General features: G+C 55.4%; 1 protein-coding gene across 3 annotated transcripts in view; it reads right to left on the bottom strand.

Annotated features, from left to right (window-relative positions):
• The window catches only part of Nfatc2 (nuclear factor of activated T cells 2), a 115827-nt gene extending 102033 nt beyond the window's left edge, over positions 1–13794 (bottom strand). For 2 of the 3 annotated variants that reach the window (XM_046433359.2, XM_046433358.2), the window contains exon 1: positions 13450–13794. In XM_046433359.2, the coding sequence (XP_046289315.1) occupies positions 13450–13579 (130 nt within the window). In that variant the 5' untranslated portion in view covers positions 13580–13794. The remainder of the gene's footprint in view (positions 1–13449) is intronic. The other variant, XM_046433360.2, reaches the window with a different exon arrangement.
• Positions 13795–16922: the final 3128 nt, after the last annotated feature.

The raw sequence follows: 16922 nt of genomic DNA, 5'->3' as shown, positions 1-16922 counted from the left end.
GCGGGCTGGGGGAGGGGGAGGGGACAGAACATCATATGTGGCAACGGAACCCTGGCTTACGAAGCAGGAAACTGAGAATCAAGTCCTGCTTTGCCACTACCTAGCTGGGTGACTTTGGAAAAGTCCCCCACCCACTCTCGGCCTCGAGCTCCTCATTTAGAACCAAGTGGTGTGAAACGGAATCCATCTCCTCTGTCACGTCGGGCTCTGAGGCCCTCTGATTTTTCTAGCTAGAGTCTGTGGGGTCTGGAGTTCTTGGAAGTTGCAACCAGGGTGAACTTGTGTTTGAACTTGTGCACACACACGCAGGCCTGCTCACACACATGTGCAGGCGCGCGCGCGCGCACACACACACACACACACACTCGCACACTCGCACATGCCTTCCTGGCAGGTAAGAGAGCAGAAATCTGTAATCAAGGGGAAGATCAGCGCCAAATCCATGTCCAACCACACCCTGAGAGTCCACCGCTCTGCAAACCAGCAAAACCAAGCACGAAGAGCCTCTGAGCAGAAATTCTGGCCTCATCAGAAAAAACTGCAGCTTATCAGAAACACCCGGGCTGCTGTGAAATGCAGGCACAAAGCACACCGGCACTCCCCGGGAGCCCGGAGAAACAGCCAAACAGCAGGCTTTACTGCGCTCTGAAGTGTCGAGCATTTGCACTGGTTTTAATTAATCCCCGCGGCAGAGTCTTGCTGTCTTTTTGCCTCCCCTCTCCCCAAGACTGAATTTGAGCGGCAGGCGGGGAGGACGGCGGTAATTAATAACCACCGGCTCTGGGTCCTCTGGGTTTTGGACAGCAAGTCTCACAACCAGCGCATCAGTGAAATATTTCCTGAAGTAGCCGGGATTTCTCCTGGGGCTGCGGCACCCTGGCACGGCCGTCCCTGCGCCCACCCCCTGCAGGAGCTGGCTGTCGCTCAGAACCACCCCGGGTCCTCACGAGACGCCGGAACCCTTGCAACCCCAGAAGATATTACTGACTTGATATTTCTATTTAAATTCATTCGCATATTAATTCTGCCGTATTTTAAAAGGAAACTTCATACTGCTACCACAAATGGAAAATCGGTGTCACCTCCATAAACGGCAGGCAGGGTAAAAGTACAACAAAAATAGAAGTTACCCAATTCAAGCAAGACTCGGGGGCCAGTTTTGGCAGCCGCCCTGCCCACGTTCTGTTTACTGAGGTCTCACATATATACAGGTGTTGACGGGAGCGTGCAGATGTTGAGCATAGGGCCCACGAGCTTTGTCCAGTGTTAGCCCCCTTGTACTGCCACCATGATTGAGAAGTGACCCGTTCCCACCACCCCATGAAGTCCACCTGCGTTCAGGCCCCATAACCGAGACCCCACTCCTGATGAGTTCAAAAGAGAAAATAGCACCAGAAAGGACACAGTTCGATCGTGGGCAGCGTCCCCACCTAAAACCATCTCACCTGCCATGGGAGCTACCTGGCCCGCCCCCAAGACATGGGTGCCAAAAGGCAGGAAGAGGTGGACGCAGTGATGTGAGGTCAGGTGGCCTCCCGGGTCTTCTGTACCTTCATGGCTTTGCACGGGCTGTTCCTCTTGCCAGCATGCCCTTCCATGCCTCCTGCCCTGCACAGCTCAACTTGAGCCACCTCCTCCTGCAGGCCCCCTGCTCCCCAAGCTGCACGAGGCAGGTCTTCATGCTCCCAGATCTGCAGGGTCCCAGACTGAAGTCCATCTCGGGAGTCACTCTCCTGTCTCCCCTGGACTGTGGGCTTTCTGAAGGGGGGCGGGGTCCTGGCGGCCACGGTGATAACGGAGAACTCACAGGCGCTGCGGAAGGCACACTCCGTGGGTGGATTATCTAATCCCCCAACCCTATGTGAGGGGGTACAGTCTGTCCCCCTTTTATAGAGACAAGACTGAGACACAGAGAGATGAATTAAAGTGCCCAAAGGCCTCAGCTGACCCCAGGCAGCCGCAGTGCACCCACCCCAGCCGGGGATACTCGACCTCCGAACTACGGGCAGTGGGCGCTGGGTCGTGTTCTGCTGTGGGCTCCTGTGGCCTCCAACAGCATCCCTGGCCTCTACCCCCCAAGGCCAGCGGTGGCCTCCTTGGCCCTCCCACTGAGGGCACTGCCAGATGCCTCCCGGAAGGCAGAGCCGCCCCAGCTGAGCACAGCCACACACAGCCCCACCGGGCAGAGGCCCAGACATTGGAGGCCTCAGCCCACAGCGCCCACCCGCCAGCCAGCGTGACTCGGGAGGGAGCCGCCAGCCTCAGCAGGTAGCTCATTTCTGCAGCAGCTACCTGGAAGTTCTCATCATTATCACCCCTCTTTCCTGTCAGGTTCCTGGGTGCTTATCAAAAAATCTAGACCCTGTGAACTTTTGGGGAGAACCCTGAACACTCCCCAAAACTGCAGAACAAGATTTCTGGGAAGGCCAGGCCAGCGGCTCATCAGCAAGAGATCTGCTCGGGGGGGTTCAGATGCCACAGCCAAGGGCACAGCGCAGCCTCAGGGCCAGCGCCACCCCGCCCCTCCTGCCAGGGGAGGGCACTCCACATTCTCAGGGGTGACAGGGGCCACGCAGCCCACCCACAGCTCACCTGGCCCCCGAGCTCCCAGCACGCGGGAGGACGCTGGGTAAACAGGCAGACTGGACCTTTGTTATTATGGAAAGAAGCGGAAATTCTGCCCTTTCCTGCGACAGTGACCCTGTTTTATGACTTGAAAGTGTGACATGTGCTAGCCCCGATCTTCCTTCAAAAAAGGAAGAAATTTTTACAAAAATAAAACGGATTGGTCAGCACTCCGGGGAATTCTCCTTTTCATCTCAGATTCTGCTGACCTTCAGAAAGTGTGGGGGGTGGGTGAAGAGAGCCTTCGGCTCCCTCCTCACCTCCCCAGGCCACCTGGGCACCAACTCAATCCTACCAAAGCCTTGGTGACTCAGTGAGCTACTTGTAATAACAGAAGTGATAAGAGCCAACACGTAAACCTTTTATTGTGTACCAAGAACCACTGCACTCCTCTACCACATTAACAGGCTTCTCTCACCAGAATTCTATGAAGCATGTAATATAGTTTCCCCCATTTTAACGTGGAAAATGAGGCTCAGAGAGGGTGAGTAATCTGCCTAAAGTCACACAGCTTTTTAGTGGCTGAGCCAAGATTCAGTCTTAGGCAACCTGACTCCTCTACGGTCCCAAACACTACTCCACCCCACTTCTCATAAAAGAGGCCATTTCCTGGATGGTAACACCTTAACCAACCCTGAAACAGAGAAAGGAGGTTCTCCCTGGGGGCCCTCACAATTGCAGGGCCCCTCATAACCCAGGACACCAACTCCTTTCTTCTGTGATATTCTCAGTTCCTCCACTGGCTGAGGATCGAGTCGAGGGTCATTTTAAAAGTCTCATTCAGGCCCTCGTGGTGGCCTCCACCAGGGCCTCTCCTCCAGGAGGCCTCCTGCCCACCCTCAGGAAGAACCAGGCCAACACGAGGCAGCCTCTGGGGACAACCAACCAGCCACAGGAGCTTCTGAGAAAGGAACGGGGAGCCTCCTCTGGGGAAGGACCCGCGGGGTTTTCAGGAAGCAGAATAGACTGACCCCAACAGAAACCCGGTGGGGACCTGCAGGAGGCGCCTGTCCCTCTGGGGGAGGGGCCAAGTCCAATGGTGTCTGGGGGCTTGGATGACAGGAGGAGAGGAACCAGGGCCTGGCCTGGGGTGACCACCGGCCGCCCGGCCGTGTCCCAGGTGCCCCCTGCCCTGGCTCACGCCCTGAGGTGGCGGCGTCCCCGGCCCTGGCTTGGAGACACCACAGTCTGTCTCCATGGCAGCAAGGAGGATCCACAGCCTGACACTGCGGCCTGCAGCCAGGGGAGAGATAGCGGAAGGAGCTGGCCGCCGCGGGCAGGTCTCCCGGCCTCCTGCTCACGGGGGCTGCCGGCCGGGACCACGGGGCAGGAAGGCGGGGGCTCCTCACCCACGATCAGAGCCTCCTCCAGAAGCCACGGGCTGCTTCCAGGTCACAAACCTGTCACCTGTCACTCTGCAAACTTCCCAGGAAGCCCCCAAGCCCGGCTGCTGCTCTGCCAGGCACAGGCCACAGGAGCTGGATTCCAGATGGGTGACTCATGTGCGTTAAGAATGACGGAAATTCAGGTTGTCACGCCCTGTGCTCCGAGGTGACACACACAGACTCAGGTCTGAAAGCTGAGAAATTCCATCCAGATCAGTGAGGCCCAGAAATGTCAGAACGGGGAGGGCAGAGGTCCCGTCCTGTAGACGTCCCTGTCCTGTCTCCTGTCGTGTCGAGGGGGGCCTTGGGAAAAGGCCACCTGGGGCAGCTCTGGCTGCTGACCTGCCCAGCCAGACCGCCCGCCTCAGCAGCCGGGCGGCACTTCCCAGGTCACTGCCACGGGACAGGCGCCCCCACAGGACCAGGACAGGCCCAGAACCACCTCACAGACGCGGCTGGCGGGCCACTGGCCAAACGCGGCCCATGCTGCAGCCCTGCTCAGGAGGGGACGGGGGCACACAGGCCCTAGGTCACTGTGAGGTGGGGGCAGGGCCCCAGCACCCCAGCTGGGAGACACCAGGTCTCATGGCCTCCTTGGAACCTGGAGGGAAGGGCTGTCTCTTGCTGGCTTAAAGCCACCCTGGGGCCTCCTGCTTTCAACAACTCCAGAGACCTTCCTGCACCCTCATCCTGAAGCCACTGTGCGGGACCCCAGGAGCCCCCGAGGCTTCTCCCTGCAGCTGACCCCCATCCTGGGAGGCAGGCACTGCCTGTACCTCTGTGCCAGAGAAGGGATGGGGGACAGGACAACCCAGAGGTCAAAAAAATAGTCAAGGACACAGCTGGAATCCCAGGGCCCTGCCCAGCCAGAAACTCTCTGGACCTGGTCACCATCACCCGGGCTTGGCTGGTCTTGACAACGCACACTGGACACGCCCCTCTCCCTTTGCTAGGCTGGCCCCATGGTGTGCGGGCACTTCTTGGTCACTGCAGGGGAGTGGTCCTCTGGATGGACACACCATCTTTATCCACCTCCCCCATCCTTAAAGGAGACAGCCACTCGGGCGGCACTCGTGACGGGGAGTGTTTGTAACCAGACAGTGAAAGACGGACAGAGAAGAGGACTCAAGTGGCTTCCTCTCCAAAAGGAGAAGGAAAGATCTGGTCAGAAAAACTGGCCAGAAATAGACTTCAGATAATCCTCCTGCAGAAGCTGGCTGGCCACGCAAGCGCCCGCCTGTGAAGGCCTGCAGGAGGGACACACCTCCTCATCCTCCACCTAGCGGGGCGCCAGCCCTCCCCAGCTCCAGCCACCTCCAGGAGCAGTGACCCTTATTGATTCCCATTCCCCTGGCACCATCGGAAAAGCTGATTTCCACTTTTATTTCATCAACTTCAAATCCAAGTGGAAACTTCCCCTTTGGAGACAGTGGGGCCCACGTCGTGCTTGGCCAGGGACAGAGACTTAAAATTAATACCTTACTGACTGGCGGGTTCTCATTTATACTTCTCCCCAAGAGCTTTCATTCCAGTGCCATGTTCCCGGAGGTGGGCACACTCATCAGCGGCCCGCCAAGCCCCGGTCATTAAGACAATCCTTCTACTCTGGCAGCAGAACCCAGGTGAGGTCACCCACTGCAGATCTGAGACCTGCAGAGCACCTTCTGGGGACTGTGCAGGTCAACAGCGCCTTCCCTTAGCCCCAAGGAACTGTTGCCCGCATCTCAGACTCAAAGCCCCGGCCCCACTGAACACCCCTGGGCCTGCAGGCGTGGGTTTCCAAGCAGGTCTGCTGTGATAAGGACCTCTGCCAATCCTGAGCTTTGCGGGCCACTTTCCTGCCTTCAGAAAGCTCACCCAGGCATGACTCAATTAAAATCCGTATGGGGAACGCATTTTATTAACTAAAACAGGCCCAGCTGAAAAAAAAAAATGCTTTTTCCCAAATCCTCTGATTAGAAAGGAGGAGGGTCCCAAATGCCAACTCGGGAAAAAGCCACTCTCCCCGCTGTGACTGTGGCTGGCAGCCGGTCTTTGGTGTGTTTCTTTTACAGAGGGAAAAAACAACAACAAAGACCATTAAAGGGCCGAGGCACAGGGCTTCAGAACCAAACGCAGGTCTGTAGGAACCGAGGGGGACAGAGGGACACGTGAAAGGACATCACAGAGATGCCACAGGAAGATCCAGAGGGCGAAGAAGTGCGCGGGGAAATGACCCTGCTTCCTCGACAAGCAGCCGCCAACAGCCGGGCGGGAACTTCCACAGGACACAAGATTCAGGGTCACATCGACCAGTCCCAGTGTGGGGGTCATTTAGGTCTCGGGTGGAACAACCCAGCTCTACAGAGATACTTCACAGACGAAGCAGAAACACTGGGGAGCTGGATATTCGGTGATGATCTTGGTTTTAATAATGGTGCATGCAGGTGGGTCTCCGTGGCCCTGGGCTGAGCCTCTGTGGAGGAAACCACCTCCAAAAAATAAATCAATCAAAAGTATCCAGGGGGGTAAACCGGACTGAATACTACAGACAGTTTCCTCATCCTTATTCCTTAAGTAATCCAATGTGACAACTGTCTGTGTGGCACTTACACTGTATTAGGGACCACAAGTGACCTGGAGGGGATTTAAAATCCACAGGGAGGTTCACGCAATCCTCCACCATACAAGGGACTTGAGCCACACCCGGAGCATCTCGGTGTGGCGGGGAAGCTGGCCCTGGAAGAAGCCCCCTGAGGAGACGGAGGGACCCCGTGTTTCATTTGTCTCATCTTTGAGAGACAGAAACCTCCTAATCTATTAATAAAACTTTATGACACCTGGGATTTTACTGAAAGTAGCTGAGGGTGGGGCGGAGAAGACGTGGGGGCTGAGACACGGAATGAGTCCATCCCCACTAGGATCCCCTCTGCTGAAGTGGGTGTCGGGCCCGGGAGCTGATTATACCATCACCTCTACTTTGCATATTTTGGCAAAAGCTCATAATGAAAGTTCAGGGTCAAGCCGAAGGTGCCCTCTTGTTTGGGGAACTTGCACCAGTCCTGGCTGAGACTGGTCAACCCCGCCCCACCCAGAAGGGCCCAGTGTGGATCTGGCTCTATCCCCTGGGCTGTCTGAGAGCATCTGTGCCCTGCATGGCGAGCTCAGCCCGGGCCTGCGAGGCTTCCTGTGCTGGGCAGGGAGGAAGTCCCCCGGGACGGGGAGCCCCCGCACCCATGGCGCTGCATCTCCAGGGCTGCTCCCTCCAGCCCTGGCTCGGCAGCCCTCAGGGCCAGGGTATGACACCTGGGAGATCCCCCGCCCCAGCAAGGAGAACCTTCCTGTCTCACAATCTGGACAATTAAGGAGCAATCACAGCCAGCAGAGTTCCGGACTGAGGTCGGAGCAGACGAGTCCCCAGGTCAGAAGCGAGCGGGCAACCAAGCAGGGCCAAGACACCTCAGGGTGCCGGCTCCCATCTGGCCAGCGCCCCTCGGTTCCTGGCCCGTGTGCTCTGACAGCTCAGCGTCCATCAGGGCGCAGGAGGCCTCTCTCCTCTCCCAGGCCGCACAGAACTCAGGACAGGGAGAGGCTCATCACCACGCCGCTGCCGTCCCACACTCCCGAGCCCCTTGTGAACGGGAATCACCCACCTCACTAACACCAGGTAGACCCAACAGGGAGGGAGGGCACCGTCACCCCCGGCCCACCTCACAGATGAGAAAATGCAAGCCTGGGAGCCAACTCCACACGCCACCAGCACATCTCTAAGAAGGGATTCTGCAATTTTTCACCCATTTCTCTGGCAACTACATTACAGGCTTGCCAGATGCCAGGCACTTCCTCCAAGCCAAGGCCACCCAGGTGGAAAGCAAGGAAGGCGGAATGTCAGGCCGGGACCTTCTGATTTCAGACCTGGTGCTCCAGCAAGCCGAGTCAGTGGTCCCCACAACTGGAGGGAACAAAGGTACAGGTGGCCCAGGGAGCATGCACGACCATCCATGAGACAGAGAAAAATGGACACACAGCCGGACCCCCACTCACACCTTGTGCTCTTCGTTTTTGCTGGAAATTCTAAAGCAAGTCTAATCCCACGAGGGGAGTGGGCAGCACACAGGTGACTCTGGGCATATCAACTATAAGGAGGGAACGGGCACACGCCACCCACAAGGGCATGCTGGAGGCTGCCAAGACCACAGCTCCAAATGGGGCCCCGCTGCTCTGGGGGTGCAGTCTGGCGACGGGCTGCAGTGCTGAGGGAGGGACTCAGGAACCCCAGGTGCTCAGGCCCAGCGCCTCCCCTGCCACTCACCAATGCCTGGCTCTCGGCCAAGTTCCCAGTTCCGGGTGGAGCCCAGGAGGTTCCACTGCATAGCCAGGAGCGACGGCCACTAACAGGTGGCCCTGCATCGCTCACATCTACTTCACCTGCCACCTTCCAGGGCTACAGAGCCTTGGGAACTGAGGTAAGGCCTTAAGGTTTTCACAGCCTCTGCTCCCAATCCAAAGCCAAGGCCCCTAAGGGACAGAGGGCCTTTAATTTGGGAGCTCGAGTGACATGTGTTGAACAGAGCAGAGGATGGCAGCAGCTCTATCCCCAGGTCCTCTGCTCCCTGACAAGGCCTCCGCTCAAGTCCAGCCTCGCCCCATCTCCCAGCTGCACCTGGAGACAGGCTCACTAAGGCCTGTCCCGAACGCCACACTGACAGCACCGTGTGCGTCACGTGTGTTCAGAGAACCTGCCTGCTTGGTGTGCAGCCCTATTTTTAGCAAGCACCAAAAAAACCAGTAACTGTATCACAGCACCTCATTTGTCCCTATTTGTTTACCAGGCTGGGTCCCACGTTGGCCAGGGGGCCAGGCAAGGGCAGGGACCACATCTCATTTGTCTCTACACCCACGGGGCCTGGCACGAAACCAGCATTCGCTATGTTTGCTGAAAGAATGAGGTTTTAATTGTCCCCTGTGACAGGGCCGAGAGCAGGTGTTCCTCAGGCGAAGTGCTGTCGACACTAGGGGGCGGGCCAGAGGGTCTGCAACTGCCCCCGAGATGGGGTGCTAGGCACACGTGGGGGGCAGCACTCTGGGAGGATGCAGAGGCGCCCCCGCGGGCTCGTGCATGCTGTGTGCACACTCACACGTGTGTGCCTGAGTGGCACCGGCAGCTTTGTCAAAGGGCTGCCACCCCCAGAGCTGAAGGATCCGAGGAAGAGACTCTACAAAACAATAAGCAGTGGTCGGGAAGAGTCTGCCGTCTCGGGGAACGGCAAAGCTGGCGCCAGAGGCCTAACTTCCCAGGACTGGAAGGAGGGATGCAGCAGACCTATTAGGGCAAACCAGAGATGAGCACCCTACCACATCCATCGCCAGGCAGCACACGGGGATCCCACAGTTCTGGAGGTGATCAGGATTCCCAGTACCCATCTGTCTCCCTCAAAGTATTATGAGTTGGGAGAAGTGAGAGTCCACCAAATTCCAAGCATGCACAAGAAATCCAAATCCTCAAGTGTTTGACAACAACACGTCCCCCTGGGGCCTGCAGAAGTCAGGATGTCATAGCACACACATGCACACGTATACACACACACACACACACACACACAATATGCTTGGCTGCCCCTTCCACTAGTAAAAAGATGTGCATGAACTTGACATCTCTAGTCAAGTTTGAAAACCTAGATAGATGAAATGGATCATTTCTTAGAAAAATAGTTTACCAAAACTGACTCCAATAGAAATGGAAAGTGTAAACAGTCCAATCCTCACAGACTCAACAGAGAAAGTCACGCAGAAACAAGCCCCCAAGAAAGCACCACGACCAGAGGTTTGCAGAGAGGACTCTGGCACAGTGTTAAAGACTGTTCTGCTCGGGATACACAAGTTGCTCCTGAGCATAGAGAAGGAACAAAACCTAAAGCTTGACTGCACAGGAAAAAAGGCACTACAGGTGAATATTGCTGGAAGAAAGAACACTTAACTATTACCAACAGATGTCACCACTCTCCAAAAAAACAATACAAGGTCACCAAGGGAGTTTATGTCAAGAATGTTTCAATATTAGGCAATTGATTAATATAAGCCAATACGGTAACAGGTCTCAGAAGAATAAAATCCTATTTCCCACAGATGCTAAACAGCCTTTGATGTGATTCAACTCCCATTCCTAACAAAACTCCCAAGGAAATAAGAATGGATGGTTACCTCCTTAACATAATGTGTGCACCTCAATGCTAAACCAACGCTGACGGACAACCTCCTCCTGGAGGCACCTGATAATGCAATCAGACACAGGAAAAAAACAGGCACATTTTAAGGCATGAGGTCTTACTGTCCACGGTATTCCCAGGACCTAGCATGATCCGTGCTTAACAGTTGGTTGGGTGAGTAACTGAGTAATGGCTCTCATTAATTAAGCACCTCTATTAATAACAGCAAGAGTTTAACAAAATGCTGGTGATGAATCACACCTTGTGCTGATTTAAATGAATTAACCCACTCCAGGTGGGCCATGATCCTTTAAGGTAAGGACCATTATTTCAGCCACTTTACACATAAGCAAACAGAGATCCAGAGCTGTCAAATGATCAAGAACACCCTGCTCGTGTTCACATGTCCACCCTTGCCATGATCCCAGGGTCCTGGCCAATGGCCATGCATGTACCTCTTATCAATGGAGCAGTGAGGAGCCTCCTAGAGTTCTGAGACCAAGCTCTGGAGCATGCTCAGACCTGAGCTCTGCCGTTTACCAGCTGTGCTTTCTTGAGAAGATCACTTTACCTCTCTGTGCCTTCTCACCCTCCTCTGTAAAAGGAGGACGGAAGCAGTGTCTGCCTGCTAGGGTCCCAGGGATATTAACTGGGCTGATCCAGGTCCACCACACACTAGTTCCATAAAATGGGATCTGACCTCCTAAAACTTCCCTGAGTTCTTGATGGTGGTGCCTGGCCCCCTCGGTGGTCCTTCTCCTCCCAGGCTCAGCCCAGCATCAGGGCCAACACTCCAGGTTAGGAGGTAGCGCATCACCAGGTCGCTCCCATCCGGGACCAAGCTGACAAGGTTGGGCTTTGGCTCTCAGAGAGGTCCGTCATGCAGAAGCTCAGAAAAGTGACAGCCAGAGCCCCACCCACGTCTGGGACGACTCATCTTGGCCTCTCAAAGCTCACAATGTCCCTTCTGTTCCTGGGGGCTGACTCTGCTGTCCTAGCTCCTTGCAGCAAAGAGGCATCATTTAACAGACGCAGAGCAAAACTGAACTTCGACTGTGCAGGCTCCACACAGAACTGCCTTCCAAAGAGCACCCTTCGCAAAGGAGTCACTGAAGAGCAGAAACCCGACCAATGTACCCTCTGCCAGGTGATCAAGTCAACATCAACGGTGACAAACTATCGACAGTCATGTGTGTGGTGAGAAAGCACTTAACCTTAGTGGCCTTCTTCCTAGATATCACACAGCCTTATTCTAATCAAGAGAAAAAATAGTTTTTTAAAAAATTAAGGGATAGTCTACAATATACCTAACCAGTACTCCTCAGAACTGACAAGGTCTTAAAAAAAAGAGAACATCTGAATCTAAAAAAGTATAGACTTCAATAATAATGTATCGATATGGGTTCATGAATTATAACAAATGTACCATATTAATGTGAGATGTTAACAATATGAGGAATCCCGGTCCTGGGCAGGTGGGGGTTCTGTGGTAGCTTCACAACATTTCTGTAAATCTGAAACTGTTCCAAAAAATAAAGTTTATTATTTTAGGAAAAAAAAAAAGATTCCAGGGCTTTCATTGTGGTCATTAAGATACCCATCTGGTGGCCACCAAACACCACTTGCCAAGAAAAACTATAAAAAGTACCTCCCACCAGATTTGGCTTGGAAACTATTTCCCCGGAAATCCTCCCCCTCTCCCTAACCCCACCCCTCAAAAAAAAAAAAAAAAAAAGCTAGCTGATTGTGCATCCCAGAGGGGTATAAGCATTAACTCCCTGCAAAACATGGCTTTAATCTTAATGAACAGAAAGACCACTGATGTTAACTGTTAACATGGATCCTTCGCAGATTCTTAATTGTATCTTTTCAAAGCAGAGGATGTGCTCCAGATTGCAGCTGCAGAACCTGGGTCTCCTCTGCTGGCTGATTGTTTCCATCTCCAGTCAAAGCACAAAATTGTTACTAATTGCCATCTCCGGGGATCCAAGGGAGAGTGATACCCACAGTCAGAGCCCAGACCCTCCTCAGAGGTGGCCTGGAAGGACACAGGTGGCAAGTAAAAACTTCTCTATCCAGCTGCCTGACAGAGGCTCTGGGAACCAGGGAGCCACTAAACGACCCCCCCCCCCCCCCGCAAAAAAAAAAAAAAACACACACACATGCAGGGGCTTATTTCCCCAGCAGGGAAACGCAAGCCCCTTCTATGGGCCAGGCCCTCAGCACATCTGGAAGTTACTTGCCCTGCGCCCTGGGGCTGGTAACAAGCATTGAAATCAGGAAGCCTTACTTGGGGTTTTGGGTTTGGTTTTTTTTTTTTTTTTTTTTGGTGTGTGTGTGTGTGTATGTGTTTCTTCCAAGACAACCTGCTAACCAGAAAAATAGTGAGAGGCCAAGGGTGACACCTTTTCTTTCTCCTCCTTCTGATGAAGGCTCCTGTGACATGGTAAAAAGACACCAAGACAAGAGCCTGCAGCCCAGCCTGGGGAAATTCCCAGTCCCCAGCCCCCAAAGACTCAGGGCACTTGCAGGTACAGACTGCAGGGGTTTGGGCAGAAATATAGACTGTCTTCCTGAATCCACACTCCTGCTGCCCCCCAGGCCCCCATCCATTCTGACTTGGTGGGGAAGACCACCTCACAAAGCTCAGAATGGACCTCTTGGGGGCGATTGGCAAACGCAGCAGCAGAGCCCAGAGAGGAAATGGGCCGCCTCACACCACCGAAGTCAACCACCCTCCAGCGCAGACACACAGCCTCTTCCTTAGTTTCAACACAAAGTCCCCAACACCACGCTGGTCGGGGAGGTGGTGGGGCACAGTCTCACAGAAGCCCAGGGATCCCTCGGCTGCTCGGGAGCTCCTTCCCCACCCTCCCCCCTAACTCCAGTCCTCGCTCCCTCACCTCCTCCCTCCAGAGGCAGCTAAATCACTTCCAGTAGGACCCACTGCCGGGCACTAGGCCAACAGAGTCCCTCAGCCTGGGGATCTGCCATCTTTTGCTTTTCGAGCAGCGACCCTCGGGTCGACGTCACAAGTAATTGGAAACCGTCGCCCCTACGGGGCACGAGTGAGCCTACCGCCCCCTAAGGGTGGCGCAGCCACTGTCGCCGCCTCCCCTCCCTCTCACCTGGGTAGGGGCACCCCCTGCTCCAGGCCTCCGAGGAAGTGAGGCGCGTGGAGCAGAGAGGCCGTGTCCCCTCCCCAGGCTCACGCCCCCGCCCGGGCTCGGGGCGGCGGGGGAGCCTCCACCGACCTGGGATGGGATTCAGATAGTCATAGTCGAAGAGGATGGAGAAGTCGAACTCGTCCTGGGGACTGCCCCCGGGCTCGTGGCCTGGGGCGTCCCCGCCGTCGGGGTCGGGCTGTGGCCCCGGGGCGTCCATGGCGCTCGCTCGGGAAGGCGGAGGGTCTCGGGGCTGGGGCGAAGGCAGTCGCGCTGGCTCCGGGGCCCTGGCCGCGGGTGGCGACGGCCGCAGGACGCGGGGGCGAGGAGGTCCTACGGCGGGGTCCAGCTCCTCGCGGCAAGCACGCCGGGTCCGGGGATGGCGCGCGTGGCGCAGCGGGTCCTGGACGCGCCGGGGAGCTGAGCGGCGGCGGCGCGAGCTTCCTGCTCCGGGAGGCACCTGTTGCCGCCCGCGGAGGGGGCGGGGAGGCGGGGACAGCGCGGCCGGCCGGCGGGGGCGGGGCCGCCACGCGGGGCCGAGGGGGGGAGGGGCGGCCCGGCTGCGGAGCCCGGAGGAAGGAGGCCGCCCGCTGGCCTCACTCGGGGCACCGCGCTTGGCCACCAGCCGGGGCCACCGCCGGCAGCTGGGGCGGTCGCTGCCTCCCACCTTCCCTGGGTGAGCGCGCCGCGCCCTGCCCAACCCACGGTCTAGGGAAGAAACCTGCTGCCACTTGCGCTTTTGCGCTGATGCCTGCCCCTGACTTTTTGCTTTCTGTCTTTGGAGGTGGGCACCCACTCCCCTCTGTTGTACACTCTTGTCCCCAGGTGCTCCTGTGTGCCCATAGCTTGCATGATTGCCTACCCCTGACTGCATGTCCCAGGGGCTGGGAAAGGCTCAGATGCTCTGAAGCTCATACCACTTTGCAGTCCCTACTTCTGGCCACCTACCAGTGCCAGGTGCTGGGCCCCAGCATGGACCAGCCACTGTTGCACTGGGTTCTGGGAGTGGGCCAGGCTGAAGGAGATAAGGAGACAGAGGTTGTCACCCCCTCCCCTTTGGGTGCCAGGCTAATAGGATAAAGACTGTAGGCTGGGGCGGCTTCATTCAGTCCCTTGGTGACAGGAAGGGCTCAGTAGGGAAGTGACATTGAAGGAGACTGACTGATGAAGACAGTGAGAGGCAGGAGTAGAGCCAGAGCTGGAAGTGGTCTGGTGCGTGGGCGCCAGAGCAGGGAGTGTGTGCCCTTGCAGGCTGTGGCTGGCAGGGAACCAGGACACCTGGATGCTTGTTTACCACATGAAGTCCCAGGTCCCTCCCTGAGTTTCTGGGTCCATAAATTTGGATTACAGGCTCAGGAACGCGTACTTTTTGGTTTGGGGGATATTTATTTTGATCTTATTGTGCTGGGGATTGAATCCAGGGCCTCGTGCATGCTAGACAAGTGCTCTACCTCTGAGCCCCAGCCCCAGCCTAGGAGCAGCATTTTCAACCAAGCACCCAAGGCGAGTGTTATGAACAGACATGACTGGCCAGCACTACTTGAGAATCCGGTGTCACCCTCCAATCACTTCTAGGAGTCTCTTGACTTTTTTCTGAAGTTGGGGAACAGGGAAGTAGAAAAGACTGGAGCAGTGTCCTCAGCCGCGCGTCAGGATCACCTGGGACACTCTTACATACCTGTGCCTGAGCTGTAATCCAAACCCACAGAACCAGAATGTCCAAAGACATTTAGACTTCAGGTGAATCTGAAGTGCCACCAGAGTTGAGGACCACAAGGTTAGGCAGGGAAGGTCCTCAGCTCCCCAGGGAATGGTGGCTTGATTGCAGTGACTATACCCTTAGCTGGTAAGAAGCAGGATGTATGCTCTGAGGGCTAGCCACCTTAGCCACAAAGGGGATCCACACAAAGCTGTCCATCCTCAGTCCTCCCACGAGTATTTACTAAGTACCTGCCAGGTACCTAGCACAGTTGCAGATCCTGGGGATGCAGCCCTCAGCAAGACACTGTCCCCACCTGCCTTGTGCTTATCACCTGGACCCAGAGAAGCACAGCTGTGAACGGTGTTCTCGACTGCACTTAGACCAGGGGTTTTCATCAGGCTACACATTGCAATCACCAGGGGTGCTGTCAGCATGTTCAACTAGCTGCCGGGCGCGGTGGCGGTGGCTGTGGCGGCACACCTGTGATCCCAGCAGCTCAGTAGGCTAAGACAGGAGGATCACCAGTTCAAAGCCAGCCTCAGCAAAAGGGGGGCGCTAAGCAACTCAGTGAGACCCCATCTCTAAATAAAATACAAAATGGGGCTGGGGATGTGGCTCAGTGGTTGAGTGCCCCTGGGTTCAATCCCTGGTACCCTCCCCTCCCCCCCCCAAAAAAAAAGTTCGAATAAATCAAATTCTACACCTGTGTGATTTTTGTCAAAATGAATCTAACTTTTATGTAAAATCATAATGCACTAATAAAAGGGGGGAAGAAAGTTCAAATACCTGAGCCACACCAGATACCAATGTAATCACCAAGTTTGGGCATGGGACCTAGGTGTCAGGTGTCTGTATTTTGCAAAAGCTCAGCAGATGTTTCCAATGTGGGGCCAGAGTGACAGCCACTAGTTTAGACTCCAGCTCCATTGCAAGGGCCTGGGCCTGGCCCCAGACCTGTTTCAGGGCCTTGAGAAGCACTTTCTGGTTGTCAACGCCTAAAGAAATCTCTTTCTGGTGGTGGGGGGCTGGGGTTCTTATGAAAATCAAAGGGAGATCAGTAGAGGAAAGGGATCAGGGGGCGGGGCCCAGAGGAAGGAAGTGCTGGGGAGAGATATTGGTCAAATTATATTGTTAGATTGTATGCACGTATGAATATGTAGCAGCAAATCCTGTTGGTATGTACAACTATAATGCACCAATTTTAAAAATGGGGGGAGGTGGGAGAATCCCTCTCTTTGTTTCCTAGCCCTAAGGACCCATGTAGTATGTGCATTCTACAAAAATCTGAGAGGCTGACTAAGAAATTTCGATGGAGGAGGGGGTGACTCTAGACAGGAAACTGAAAGCCAAGTATGTGGTAGGAAATGTATTGTGGGTCTTAATGGCAGGGATCCAAGGTCCAGACCCTAGAATTGGGTAAGAAATAAATAGAGGAACCAGCCTCCTGTTCCACCATGGAAAAGGAGAAACACTGGTAGTACCAGTCCACGCCCACCTCCCATCCCTCCCTCCACCCTGTAACGATGAGCTGCTTCTAAGCTGGTGGACACCTGTTGATTCTGCCTGCCTAGGTCGTCCCTCTCTCCTGAGAATAGCTCCCCAGTGGGCTCCTCTGGGAAACTCCTTTTTCTTTGTCTGTTGCATGCTAGGGACGGAACCCAGGGCCTCATGCATGCTAGGCAAGTGCTCCACCACTGAGCTACAGCCCAGTCCTGGGGTGTAACATAATCTTGGTAGAACTATCGACACAGTTGTACCACCCGGCAAAGAAGTGGAATTTTTTCTCCACTGGCCTATGAGACCCACCAAGCCAGGGGCCATGGTGGTGTCATTCCTAGTTCCTGCAGGGTGGATGCGTGGG

Source organism: Marmota monax, unplaced genomic scaffold, assembly GCF_021218885.2.
Source record: "Marmota monax isolate L192 unplaced genomic scaffold, Marmota_monax_Labrador192_F-V1.1 WCK01_AAM20220418_F8-fsc00014, whole genome shotgun sequence".
In the NCBI taxonomy this organism is placed as follows: domain Eukaryota; kingdom Metazoa; phylum Chordata; class Mammalia; order Rodentia; family Sciuridae; genus Marmota; species Marmota monax.
This window is presented reverse-complemented; position numbering and strand designations above follow the sequence as displayed.